At 47.1% G+C, this 14275-nt stretch overlaps 1 protein-coding gene across 1 annotated transcript in view; it reads right to left on the bottom strand.

Annotated features, from left to right (window-relative positions):
• Positions 1-1908, bottom strand: part of EXT1 (exostosin glycosyltransferase 1) — a 179058-nt gene extending 177150 nt beyond the window's left edge. The window contains exon 1 of the mRNA XM_018074498.3: positions 1830-1908. Within this exon, the coding sequence (XP_017929987.2) occupies positions 1830-1908 (79 nt within the window). The remainder of the gene's footprint in view (positions 1-1829) is intronic.
• Positions 1909-14275: the final 12367 nt, after the last annotated feature.

Genomic DNA, 14275 nt, shown 5'->3' with positions numbered 1-14275 from the left:
GCGTTGAGTCGATGCCCCCCGGGAGCAGGCCCTGCGCTCCCCTGGGGCGGCTCCTCGGGGCTGGCAGGCGGTGAAACGATGCTGATGAACGAGGAGTCTGTAGGGAGCTGTCTCAGCACCCAACCATCCCTGCAGCGACCTGTTTGAGCCGAACCTCACTCGCTCCTTTGCGTTCAGTTCATTGCCAATCTCTGTTACTGGGAGAGCCCTCGTCTCTCGGGCTGGTCTGTGTGGTGAACCCAGGCTGGGGAGGGTGGCAGGAGCGCAGCTGGGAGCCCCAGATTGCTGGAAGGGGTGATTGCACCGCAGGTGAGCGTATGTGTTGCAGTCCTGCTAGCTCACAAATAATGCTGGGGAGATTAACTGGGATGGGCTTCAAGGTGCTTGCATAAGATCCTGGATATCACGAAACTATCCCAACTGTCCCAACGTCCTTTCCTTGTTGCTTATATCCAGCACTAAAACTAACGGATTTGCCTGCTCTGGGTTGCAATCCCCCTCTCCTGCTGCCGGATAAAGAAGGGTCTTACGCCACCTGAGGGACAGAAACCCCATATTGACCAAAAGCTTCCCCATCCTTGTGCTCTTCCAAGCATGTCCTAGGAATGAGCTGAGGCTCCTGTTGTGTCCTTTCCTCTTATCCCTGTGCTTAATGGTGATTTGAGAAGGAGAAATGTGATGTAATGTGGGTGAAGACAGTGTGCCTCTTCAGTGAAAGAGGTGAGAGCCTACTACGGAAGGGTGCATTACTGATAGAAAATGAGGGTCAATCCTGTAGTTGGAGCCAAGAGAAGATAATTCTCTTCCAAAATAATTTGATTGGAGGGAGGACTGTTGAAGAAAGAAGATGGGAATAATAAGAAGAAAGTCAGATTCTGAGAAGAAAGTCATATCTACAGCCAGAGTAGATTTAGGTACAGGGGGTAGAAATTTTGGACATTGACTTCAGTGGGGAAGTGGGATTAAATATTCATCTATTTGTTAACCCTGTAATCCTTCTCTGAAACACTTGTCACAGCCCACATACAAGAACTGGGATGCTGTTCAGGAAGAAAAACGAGGTCAGCTTCTTGAAAGGTGAACCAAGGCTGCTCACAGAGGCACCTTCTGTCAGGCGCAGGAAGGTGGAATCCCATTACTGTCTGCAAATTAAGCCACTGGGGACCAGTTTCAAACAGAAAAGGAAGGCTGTGAGCTTTGCAGCCTGTGCCAAGGACAGTAGCTGTTACAAATAGATTGTGAAGGTGGGGTGATCGTGAGCCTGTGATACCAAAGCGCTGCTTCCCACAATAGGGAAGTGTAGGAGGGAAGTGAAAGCTGTTGGGTTTCCAGCTGAACTGCCCTGCCCTTGACGTACCCAGGCTGTTGCCCACTTTACAGCACCAGTGAATGCTTCAGCTTTAAAATATCTGGATCTGGAAAAGGGCAGTGAGGTTGTCATTTTAGACCACAGAGAAATAAATCTCCGCAGGCTTTATCCATAGGATTCCTGAGTTGCGGTCTCATTGCCTCAGAGAGATCTGGATCCCATTGTGGCAGGCAAGACCTACCTAGGGAGGTATGTGCATGCCTGTAACTGGGTTGAGAGTGGCTAAGGGAATCACTTGCCTTTTTGAAGACCTTTCTAAGCCATCACCCACTGTTTGTAATTCTCCTATGTAACACTGAAATCAGCCTGCCTCCGGCCCATTTCATTGCTGCAGCTTGGGCCCTGTGGGCAATGCAGCAGGTAGCAGGAATCACACTGCCTGCCTTTGGCTCTTCAGTGGAGAGTTATCCACAGCCTGGGCAGCAGCTAGAGGCAGAGCGCTCCAGAAATGGAAGCCTACCTTTCTCTTTGGTAATAAATCTGTCTGCATCTGCTACCAGGCAGGTGGATGGTGGAGCACAAACCGGTGTATAATGCATATCGTGCCTGGAGAAAAGGAAGATTCGGTGGTGAAAGGGTATTTCATTGTATCTATGTGGCAAGTACACGAGTCACAACCTGGGTTTGCTCTGGTCAGTGCTGCCTGCTAAGGATCTGCAAGGTTGCAGGTGCCTTTTGACCCTGGTTCGTTACCCTTTGCACTCTTCCAAATAATTTATATCTTCATATGTCTGGCAGTTGTCTGGGAACCTGTCCAAGCCTTCAAATGAAAGGCCAGGAGAAGGAATTGGTTTTCTATTTCTGGCTTTGCAACTTAACACCTGCCCAATCTGTGGCAAGTCACTTGAAGCCAAATTCTTAGAGATGGGTTAGTGTGTACTCCTCATTTTGAGCCTTTCTCTTGGTGTCCAGCTGTAGCTTTAGATGCTTTCAGAATTTAATTCCTCAGAGTTCCTGGCTCAATTGCCACCTAAATCTGGTGGTACCTTCCTCTTTTTTAATGTGAAAAACTTCCTGCTGCTTGGCCCACTTGAATGTGTGTTAGTTTTGATGCTGTTGAGTAATGCCCTTGACTGGATGTTGGATATTTCTCTATCAGGTTGAAAACTGAATGTAAAAACTTGCTTCTTGGATTGAAATCCATTCAAACCATAAGAGGAAAATGCTGAAATGCTGTCACTTGCTTACCTGCACCAACCCCCCCCCCTTTTTTTTTTTATTCTGGTAACTCTGTGCTTAAGGTGTTTCGCCAAGTAGGGGACCTAGAATCACGTCCATGCCTTCCAGGAGAGCATCCTCCCAGAATGGGTGGAGTGGAACTCCCCCTCCTGAAACTGGCTTGTCACCGTAGGGCAATCACCCTATTAGATTACCTGGGGGCCTCACATTTCCAGCTAAATGAGCTTGATAATGCTTTCCTGGCTAATAGGATGGCTCGAGAGCTGATTTATCACCATTGTCAAGTCTGTCATGATCCTAGGGGGAAAGCAGCATAAAAACACAGTGGAGCAAAGATGTTTGGAAGGACTTATTGACAGGCACATGTGCAGTTAAAAATTGTTACTCTGTTGCTTAGTTAGCTCAAACCACCATTCTTTGCACCACAGTGTGCTTTTCCATGGTGAAGTGCAACAAGAATTTCCAAAGAACTAAGCAAAACCTTGCAGAGCTTTCAACCTGGAGCTCCAGGCTTGGCTTCGTGTTTGTGAGCCTGGTTTCCACAGATGCTGAGGACCTGCAGATGCCACTTTGGTTTGGGTGATTATACGCAGATTAAAGAGCAAAGCTTTTAACAGAAGGCTGGGGGAGAGGATCTGACTCCTGTGTGATGTTTGCTCACCTTCTGGTGGGAGCCAAGGAAGTCCCTGGGAGGCAAAGTCAGCGTTCTCCTTTTATTCAGTAATGACAAGGCCAGGTTAAACTTTGGAAAGCATTTTTGAAGCCCACTCACCAGTCTGGAAAGACTTAAGGCTGGCTTACAAACTGCCTTCAAATAGTCTCTGCCTTCAAATAGCCCTTGGCCAGAGTTGTGTTGCTTTATCATTAAAAAAAAAAGGAAGCAGGAAGGAGGGAAGGACGGAACAGGCTTTCGAATACTTGTTTATGGAATGGTAATACTCTGTTAAAATTATTCCTCATCTTGGAGCAAATTAAAATGATCTTTGCTCCACAAATTAAGACTAATGCAGTGGTTGTTTATCATGTCTTGGTAATATCACATGGGAATAAAAATATCAAGTCTTATCCATTGAAATATCAGATATGTAACTGTTCAAGCTTTGACATTGTAACAGCTTTTTCTCATGTCCTGGGAAATAACTGGCTGTTACAGAGGCAGTTTAAATGTGAGAAAATCAGTGGGTTTGTAATTAGTTTATTTTTAAGGAAGCACATACCTGCCCCTTGCTAAGAAGGTCAGAGTTTCAGGTGGGATGGAGGGATAGCAGTGTAGGCACCTGATTTACTGTGACATTAAACAGATAGTAAAACCAGAGACTTATAAATATTAAGATCTTAATCTCACAGCAGAGCTCTGCTGGGGAAAGCCAGAGACAAACAAGGCTTTGCCTGTAACTCGCTCTAGGGTCAGGGCCCCGGTGTGCTGCGTTACGGAAGCAGGATGACTGTGCTGAGTGGGTCTGAATACAAGCAGCTGGCTCTGACAGCGGCTTTGTATGAGATTCATCAGAGGACTTAGCACTCTGTGGCTATTTTGAGTGCAATCAGTTCACAAAACTCTCTCTTTGGGTGCAGCCTAACTTGGAAACACCTTAAATCCACAAACATCTAATGTGGTGGGGTTGGGAAGGCTCCCGGGCTGCTCAAATACCTGCTCTCAGGTGTGACCAGCATTGCAGGTGGCTTGGGGGGTGATAAGCAGCAAGGTCCCCAGGTCCCAGCTGACTCTCCTGCACAGAGCTGGTGGCCCAGTTCCCCACCTGAGTTTAACTTTTCCCTTCATAGCCCCTGGGAAGACACTTGGCCAGGAACTGCTCTGTGGAAGGGTGTCCCCCTACACTGTCCTGCTGGGCAGGAAGGCTGGCAAAGAGGGAGTGAGACATGGGACATGGGCACTGGAAGAGTGGCCAGGTGGTGGGCAACAGCCTGCCAGAAGCCCTGTAGAGGTGCTGTGCCATGGGTTAAATCTCCACCACCAGTTTTGGGAAAGAGTTGGCAAATGCTTTCACTTTGGGAGTGAGTTTGTGGCTGGGAGTCCCCATGGAGGGGAAAGGGAGGCATTGAATGACTGCACGTGATGCCACTCTATCCCCAGTATTTCCTAAGGGCTTTTTAAATTAGTGCTCTGCCTATTGCTTGTCTGGCATGTCCTTTCGTTTTGCTGGCTGTTCCCTTCCCTCCTGTGTTGGAAGGGGAGCACGTGGGGGCTTGTGCAGCCTGCAAGGCGTCTGCATGTAGCCAGCTGGGCTTTGGCCCCAAGCCTCACTGGGACAAAGGGTCAGCTCCAAGGGCTCCTCAGACACGAGCCATAGGGCTCTTTCCTGCAGCGTGTGTTTTCTCTGCAGGCTGCCTAATAAAAACTGTTTCACAGCAAAGGCAGGCTGGTGGAGGGAAAGCTCTTAGGCGGGTGCTATCCCCGAGAGCACTGGCAGTCTTAGCAAAGCCTATTTATTGGTGCTTCTTTCTTTGAGGAGTAATAACTTCCAGATTTACTCCCTTTTTAACTGAGCATATTTCAAAGTGGGTGTAGAACTATTTAAATAGCTTCTGTGGAGGTGGGATGAGAAATTGCTCTTATTCCGTAGTCTGCAATCAGCACCAAACAAGCACTTTTCTCCACTGCACACACAAACAGGCAAGTATCTGCCAGCAGCCTCAGCACTTTAGATCTGATTTTCTGCCTGCTGGTGTAAGACACAAGGAATTCCACTAACATCAACAGAGTTTCAATAGTGTAGTTTTATTTTATTTTAAATACAGTTAAATCTCTGTATTTTTTTTACCCCAGGGACTTCTCAGTGACTGTGCTTCAAGAGATGAACCCCTACCCCAGTGCATGGGTAGTGCAGACCTGCTGCAGCCCTTGCTGCCCAGCATAGCTGGGCCATAGCATGGTTCTGCACAGCCCTGTGACCCACTTCTTCCCACACAGCCAAGCACATCCTGTTGCACCAGAGAGAGAGGCGCTTCCTTGGAGGAGGTGGAGGCTATGGGTGTTCTTGGGGTGCCCTCTTGGGACATCTGAAGTTGGGGCCTTTGTTTTGCCTGCTCACCTGTGGAAAGAGCCTCAAATCCGAAGGCTGGCAGAATAGACCCAGTGAAGGGTAAAGGTAAAGAATGCAAGGCCCCGAACTCCCTGCTTGGATGGAGCAGGAATGCTGTGAGGAGCAAAGAGTACGAAGGAGTCCCAGACCTTCAGAGTTGGTAGAGTCAGAGGAGAACTAGCCTCCCTGGTGGCTTCCAGAGAGACCTCCTGCCCTACCAAGTGGAAGTGTAGCCACTCACCCCAAAAATCCCCAGAAAAAGTTTGGGTCCTTCCTAAATCAGTTCTCTAGCTGGCAGTATGTGTATTTTCATGCATGACTTTTTTTCCTTTTGGTGCAAACATGGGTGGCAATCTGATTAGCTTATGATTCATGATTTGGCTAATGTCCCTACTTCCCCCGGTCCCCACCTGTTCAAATAACTACTACTGTAATGTAGGCTGTTAACTTGAAATAACTTTTCCAACCCCTTTGGTAAATGAGTTCTGGAAGCTGCTTTAAATCTCGTCCAGGAGCAGAAATTGTAATAATTTAACTTAAATGCTTTTAAAACCAAATCAACCTGGTACAAAACTCTATGTGAGCGTTTAGGAAGAAACAAGTTCACTTTGAGCTTTTCTTCATCAACTAATGCTGTGATCAGATATGCTGTTCTGGGAAAGCCTGGTTTCTAGCCCCTGCTGCTCAGCCCTGCCTCTTGCCAAAGGCCATCCCCTCACCAGCTTTGCCACACAAAAATACTGCTTTTCACCTAGTCCTAACAGCAGGAGCCAGGTGAGCAAACCCTCCCATTCAAGGAGTCACAGCTGATCTGGAATATTGTGCTGGAGCAGAGTGAGGAGAGGCTGTTCCATGCAGTTTTACTGCCAGACCTCAACAGAGCAGAAGAAAGCCTGCACAAGCAGCCATGGTGGGTTGAGGTTGGTGACTTGAGCCAGTTCTGCTACGGTCACATCAGCGAGCTGGGCACTGCACCTTTGGTCTTCTGGTCCTGTGCCCACCACTCACCACTGCAGTTAACCCAGCCTGGGTGGGTTACAGCAGTGGCTCCATGTGCCCTTTGCACCAGTTCAAACAGATCAATCAGGTTCAGAGCAACTTCCCAAAAGCCCTAAATTATGTAAGCAATACAATGCAATCAAAAAAAAAAAGGAAAAAAGGAAATACTGGTATTGAACTCACCAGAGGACTGATTTCTCAACTGGCACAAAAAGGTTTTGAAGGACATGTGTATTTCAGCCTCCATGCTTATAACCCTTGGGAAGATCATTAGGCAAATTCTGACCTCATCCAGTCCTCGTCTTGCCATGAGTTCCTCTGCAGTTCACCGGCCTCATTCCCTGCACAACCCTCAGCTGCTGGTTTGATGCACTGTAGTGTGTTTAGCTCTCGCTTCCTCTGTTGCAATGGATGTCTAATCCGTCTCCTGTAAATTCACCCTTCTCTGGTGGCAGGTCAGCAGGTTGGGGTTTGCATGAGGCATCCCGTGCCATGGGCACGGTGCAGAGCCTCTAGGCCTTCCAAAACCTAGTTGATGGCAGCAGGGAGAGGAGCAGTTGTGTGACCGTGCTGCTGCAGTCAGCATCCAGATTTTGCACCAGGGGAGGTAGATGCTTTGCCTGTAGGTAAAAGCAGTAGGTTCACCATGAAGTACCTCTCCATAGGTGGTGTGCTGATTTCACCCCTGGCAAACAGCATTAATATAATACATCAAAGCTGGCTGCACTAATAGCAAACCAAGGGAAAGGATTTGCTATACATGCTAGCTACTTTTCAAATGCAAATGTCTGTTTTAAATCAGATTAAGACAGAAGGAAGCCTAGAGAATGCCAATAATTAATACATGATAAAGGAATAAACATCCAGGGCATCAGAAGATAAAATGCAATCACAAAGATGAAAGTAATCCATCTTCTCCACGCAGCCTGCTCTGCTGCATGGAGTAAGTGGGTGTGAGTCCACATCCCCATTTCCATAGGTAGGTGGTGACTGTAAACCCAAAGCATCTGCTGAGGAAATAAGAAGACTCCTTAAGCTTAGCCAGAGAAGTGGAGAATCCTTGTGCTAGGCTGGGCTGAGCTCAGCTCCCCAGGTTCTGTGAACCATGCTGCTTTGGAGAGGGAGCCCTTAGCAGTCACTTCTATTCACTGTCATGACCTCAGTCCCTTCAGGGTGTGCACAGCTGGCTTCTGTGGCGTTAAACCAATGAGATAGGTGGTGTTTGGGATCCCCACTAAGCCTTGAGTGAGCCTCAGAAATATTTTGCCCTGGGTTCCTTTGTCCTTTTTCACACTTGAAAAGCACACCAACCTCTCCTCTCTCCCCTCAGTTCCCCAGACCTCCACATTGATTTACAGTTGGGGTTACAGCAGGACACATCTCCTCAACATTCAGTCTTAAAAGAAGAGAAATAGGAAACTTGAGGGAAAGTGGTAACAGAATCTAACCCCCTTTCATACTTTTTTCAATTCACATGGTGCTGGCATCGGACCCTTGCAGTGCCCTGTGCTTCCCTCTTCAGCTGTTATTGGAACAGCAGCACTTTGGCTTTGCTAAGCTCACACAGGGCACTAGACTGTATCAGGCTTTGCATTTCAATGGTATCAGAGTTAAGCAGGCCCAACTGGCCCACAGTCCATACATTGAGTGAGCTTCACTGAAGGCAGATAGACAACACTGTTAATGTTTGGAAGCTGCTGCTTAGCAGTGAGCTCAGAGGTGAGCTGCAACAGAGAAGTCCTGTGGCTGCTGGTTTTGGAGAGTACTTATCTCATCAAGTGGTTCTTTATTTTCAGCCCTAGATACCAGAAAAGAAACAGAGGTGTCTTCCCAGACCTCTTAAGACATAAGACCTCTTAAGACCTCTTGCTGACATAAATGTTTGCAAAGCCCCCAATACACAGGGCTTAAAAGTCAAATCATGAAACCACAGAATCATAGAATCATAGAATCAACTGGGTTGGAAAAGACCTCTGAGATCATCAAGTCCAACCCTTGATCCAACACCACCATGGTTACCAGACCATGCCACATTCAGTCTCCTCTTAAAAACCTCCAGGGACTGTGAATCCATCACCTCCCTGGGCAACCCATTCCAATGTCTGATTACTTTCTCTGTAAAAAATTTCTTCCTAATATCCAACCTAAACCTCCCCTGGTAGAGCTTAAGATTGTGCCATCTTGGTTTGGGATGGAAGGGACCTTCAACAAATATCTAGTCCAACCCCATGCCTGGGGGGGGCGGGTAACCTTGCACTAGATCAGGTTGCTCGAAAGCTCAAAGCCCCATTCAAACTGACCTTAAACATTTCCAGGGATGGAGCATCACAACTTCTCTGGGCAACTACTTCCATTATCTCACCACCCTCACAGTAAAGACTTTCTTCCCAATATCTGTATTGGGTTTGTGTGGCAAGACTCTGGGAACAGGGAGGCTATAGAGGTGGCTTCTCTGAGAAGCTGCTAGAAGCTCTCCCATGTCTGTCAGAACCAATGCCAGACAACTCCAGGATGGACCTACCACTAGCCAAGGCCAAGCCCATGAACCTTTGTGATAACATATTTTTGAAGGGCAACAAAAAGTTATTGCACAGAAGTAACTACAGCCAGAGAAGAGAGGAGTGAGAATACGTGAGAGAAACAGCCCTGCAGACACCAAGGTCAGTAAAAAGAGGAGGGGAGGAGATGCTCCAGGTGCTGGAGCAGAGATTCCCCTGCAGCCTGTGGTGCAGACCATGTTCAGGCAGGTTGTACCCCTGCAGCACATGGAGGTCCATGAGGGTGCAGAGATCTACCTACCTCCCTGAGGAGAAAGGAGTGGCAGAAAAAATGTGTGATGAACTGACCATAACTCCCATCTCCCTGCACTGCTGGGGGGAAAGAGGTAGAGAATGGGGAATAAAGTTAAACCCAAGAAGTGGGGGGGAAAGATTTTTTAAGAACTGGTTTACTTCTCATTATCCTGCCTGGATTTTGATTGGTAATAAATTCAACTAATTTTCCCAAGTTGAGTATGTTTTGCCCATGATAGCACTTGCTGAGTGATCTCTCCCTGTTCTTATTTCACAGAATCATGGAATCACAGAATATACCAAGTTGGAAGGGACCCACAAGGATCATTGAGTCCAGCTCCCGGCCCTGCACAGGACCATCCCTCAGAGTCACTCCATGTGCCTGAGAGTATCGTCCAAACGCTTCTTGAACTCTGTCAGGCTTGGTGCTGTGACCACTTCCCTGGGGAGCCTGTTCCAGTACCCAACCACTGCCTGGATGAAGAACCTTTCTATAATATCCAACCTAAACCTCCCCTGACACAACTTCAGGCCCTTCCTTCAGGTCCTGTCACTGGTCACCATAGAGAAGAGATCGGTGTCTACCCCTTTTCTTCCCCTCATGAGGAAGTTGTAACTGCAATGAGGTCTCCCCTCAGTCTCATCTTCTCCAGGCTGAACAGACCAAGTGCCCTCAGCTGCTCCTCATACGGCTTCCCCTCAAGTCCCTTCACCACCTCATTGTCCTCCTTTGGACACTGTTTAACAGCTTAATATCTTTCTTATATTGTGATGACCAAAACTTCACACAATATTCAAGGTGAGGCTTCCCCAGTGCAGAGCAGAGCAGGTCAATCCCCTCCCTTGACTGGCTGGCAATGCTTTGCCTGATGCAACCCATGAACCTTTTATTATATTTTCTCTCCCCTGTCCAAGGGAGGAGGAGAATCATAGGGCGGCTTTGGTGGGCACCTGGCAACCAGCCCGAGTCAAATCACCATATATCTAATCTAAATCTACCAATTTTTCAGTTTAAAATCATTACCCCTTGTTCTGTCACTATAGGCCCTGGTAAAAAGTCTCTATCTTTCTTATGAAACTCCTTTAGGTACTGGAAGGCTACTGAAAGGTCTCCCTGGAGCCTTCTCTTCTCCAGGCTGGACAGCCCAACTTTCTCATCCTGTCTTCAAAGGAGAGGTGCACCACCTCTCTGTTCATCTTCATGGCTCTCCTCTGTACTTTCTCCAACAGGTCCATGCCTTTCTGTTACTTGAGATCTCAGAGCGGGATGCAGTGTTCCATGTAAGGTCTTATAAGAGCAGAATAGAAAGGGAGCATCACCTCCTACATCACCTGATGGCCACACTTCTTATGTAGCCCAGGATATGATTTACTTGGCACACTTTGCCAGCTTGTAATCACTGCAAATAATTACATGCTGAAGAATAAGGATATTCTGGGGTCCTCTTTCACATTATGAACTTCATATGGACAAGACCCTCTCGCTGGGCCTTGGAAGCCCAGGAACATACTCCTTTAAAAATAAACTGAAGAAATCATGTGCTTCCCACAAACCTCTTTTATGTTTCTCTTTCTTTCTCATCTTCATTCAAACCCCATGTTGGGCTGAAAGCAGCCCCAGGCACGACCACAGTGTGGACAGATGGACAGTGTGAGCAGCTGGCCCTTCCCACCTGACACAGCAGGAATGGAGGTTACTGCCTCCATCACCCGCTGATAGATCTGTGCTTGCTGCCAGCAGAAGCAAAGGCAGTTCCAGTCATTTTGGGAGAAAAGCCCACTGCAGCCTAGAGTGGCCATGCCATCATGGAACTGGAGAATCATTTAGGTTGGAAAAGACCTCTAAGATCATCAAGTCCCACTGTTAACTGAGCACTGACAAGTTCACCACTAAACCATGTCCCTAAGTGCCACATCTACACGTCTTTTAAATACCACTTCCTTGGGTAGCCTGTTCCAATGCTTGACAGACTTTTCAGTGAAGAAATTTTTCCTAATATCCAATCTAAACCTCCCCTGGCACAACTTGAGGCTATTTCCTCTTGTCCTGTCACTTTTCACTTGGGAGGTGGTTGTAGAGAGCGATACGGTTACCCCTGAGCCTTCTCTTCTCCAGGATGAACAGATCAAGTGACCTGAGCCACTCCTTATAAGACTTGTGCTCCAGACCCTTCACCAGCTTCTTTGCCCTTCTCTGGACATGCTCCAGCACCTCAATGTCCTTCTTGTAATGAGCAGCCTAAAACTGAACCCAGGATTTGAGGTGCAGTCTCACCAGTGCAGAATACAGGGGGACAATCACTGCCCTGGTCCTGATGGTCACACTATTTCTGATACAAGTCAAGATGCCATTGGACTTCTTGGCTACCTAGGCTGTCTCATTCTCAGTTGCTATCAAACATCACTCCCCATCCTTTCCCACTGGACAGCTTTCCAGCTACTCTGTCCCAAGCCTGGAGTATTGCCTGGGGTTGTTGTGACCCAAGTGCATCACCACACTGCTGTAATGGCCCATGCTTTCCTGCACTAGGGGTACATCACCATTATTATCTTACCTTAGAGCATCCTCCAGGTACCTCCTGGAGGTCCCTCCAGTGCAAATGGAAATCCTTACAGCACAGGCTGGGCCTTTCACAGCTGTGGAAGGAGCAGGTTCCGAAAGCTGAGGTCTCTCATTGACTGGGCTTTACACTGAGCTCCATAAATTCAGCAATCATTGCTGGCATAAAAATCAGAGAATCACAGAATGATTGAGGTTGAAAAGGGTCTCTGGAGGGCATCTAGTCCAGGCCTCCCACTCAAGCAGAGTCATCTATAGATGATAAAGTAAGAGAGATGCAGTCAGTGCCTGTGGTGGTTGGGCTCTTAACCACAGGTAATGACAAAAATCAGCCAACCCTCACTGGCTGATACTCTTCCATCCAACTAGTGGGATCAATCAGAGGGACTGAACAACAACCAACAAGTCCTTGCCTAGCCCTTCCTCACTGCAGAGGACCCTGGCAAGTATGCAGATCCAGATGTGATGCTACCATCTCTGCTCTCCAGGTTGCATGAAGAGGAGATGCCAGGGCCATCAGTAGCGCTGATGTAACAGCACGTTACTGCCTTTCTCCCAGCAACTTTGTCCTGCAGAGGCCAGTGAAGCAGCCAGCAATGCCTGCAATCAGCAGTTATCCTTTGGAAGACAAGCTGGACCAGCAGAGAGGACAGTCCTTTGGATTTCTGAGCAAGGAGAATATAGCCCCTGAACCAGTGGTTATTTAGGCTTGACCATACCCGTGTTGACAATATCAAAGCCTTCCGGCAGATTGCAGACATCAGCATGGACTCTGATCTTTGGCTGCTGCCCAGAGAAAATTATTAATCACTTTGACAAGCACTATCCTAAGCAAGTAAGCAAGTCTAAACAAGTAGTGCTCCAGTGTCGGGATTACAGGTAGTATTAAAGCTGTGAAAGGTCTGAATTTCCATCTTGGCCTCGGGACCCCAATGGTTTGATCTGAATAATGAATGTAATCACAGTGATCAAATATTGTAGAAATGCTTACCAGCCTAGGTCAAAGGGATGTCTGAGATGGAAATTACCCAGGAGTGGTGCTGAGGGAAACGCTGCTTCTAATACCTGCATATACTCGCAGTTACAGGAACCAGGAGAGGTGTAGATGATTACCTAGACCAAAAGGTGTAGGTGATTACCATGTGCTGGACTGCATTACGTGCAAACCTTTACCTGTGCGTGTGGGAGAAAATGACCTTTTGAGATCTGCTGCCACTTTTCCCTTGATTTCAACAGGACTAAAATCGCACTTTGACAATTCCACCAAGGACTAAGCTGCTGCAAGAAGCAGCCAACCCCACTCCCTGCTGGCCTTGCTGTTGAAGCCTATATGGCTTCACAAGACATTCTAGTCTTAAACACCAGCATTTATCAATTCTAATACTATTAAGAAAGTAGGGCTTTCTTTAGTGGGGAAAGAAACCAGCAGATTCTGGTGGATTTGGGGATCTAACTTCACAAGCAATGAACTTCTCCTCTTTTTCCTGTAATTTTCATGACCGGCAATAACGAGCTGAATTTCACAGCATTTTAAGTTCTGATTGGGCTTTCATCACAGGCAAAGGTGATATTTGCAGGTTGAAGTACAGCCTTTATTTACTTTAGTGCCACATCTCCCAGCAGCTTCAACTAGGAAAGAGTTTTGTCCTTGCTGTCTTTCACTGGCAGGAGTTTTGTTCCCACAGTCAATAACCTTCTCATTCACCTCTGTCCCCACAGCGTGTTGTGCAGCAGCATCCTTTTGCTTTGCTTCCCCTCATAAACAACCATTTGTTTCAAGTTGATTTCTGCTCTAAACAATATTTCTTCTTGCAACTTAATTTTTATTTATTGCCTAAAATTCCAGATTAAATGCCATCTCCTAGCAACTGATATATTTTTGTCCCTAGTCTGCTAATTTTCAGTGTTTGGATATTGTTCTCCATTCATTCTGCTGTCTCAGACAGAAAACACTAGTTTCCAGATACCTAGTGGTATGTTCGTTTGTTAAACTTCTAAACAGTTGAGTCAGCTAAACAGTTAACTTTGTATCCACCTGTTTGTTGACTTGATAGATGTGCTCCAGAGATAACAAAAGAAGTACACAGTGTCATCTTCCTGTTCGGTGCATCTTTAGAAAAGAGTGACATGGGGCAGGATCTGCCTTGACAGGGGTGCCTCACCTGAGACGTTCTGTGATGGGGCTCCTTTTCCCACTGTGCACACCCTTGACATGTTAAAGAAACACTGAGAAATAAACTTACTACCTCTGCAGATGAACCATGTGTCCTCCCAACAAGCCATGGCAAAAGCCCACATTGGCTCTCAAGAGGAGGACAGGGCTGAGTTATGC

Source organism: Manacus vitellinus, unplaced genomic scaffold (assembly GCF_001715985.3).
Source record: "Manacus vitellinus isolate BGI_N305 unplaced genomic scaffold, ASM171598v3 scaffold_1_pilon, whole genome shotgun sequence".
Classification (NCBI taxonomy): domain Eukaryota; kingdom Metazoa; phylum Chordata; class Aves; order Passeriformes; family Pipridae; genus Manacus; species Manacus vitellinus.
Note: the sequence above shows the minus strand (reverse complement) of the source record. Positions and strands in the feature narration are given on the sequence as shown.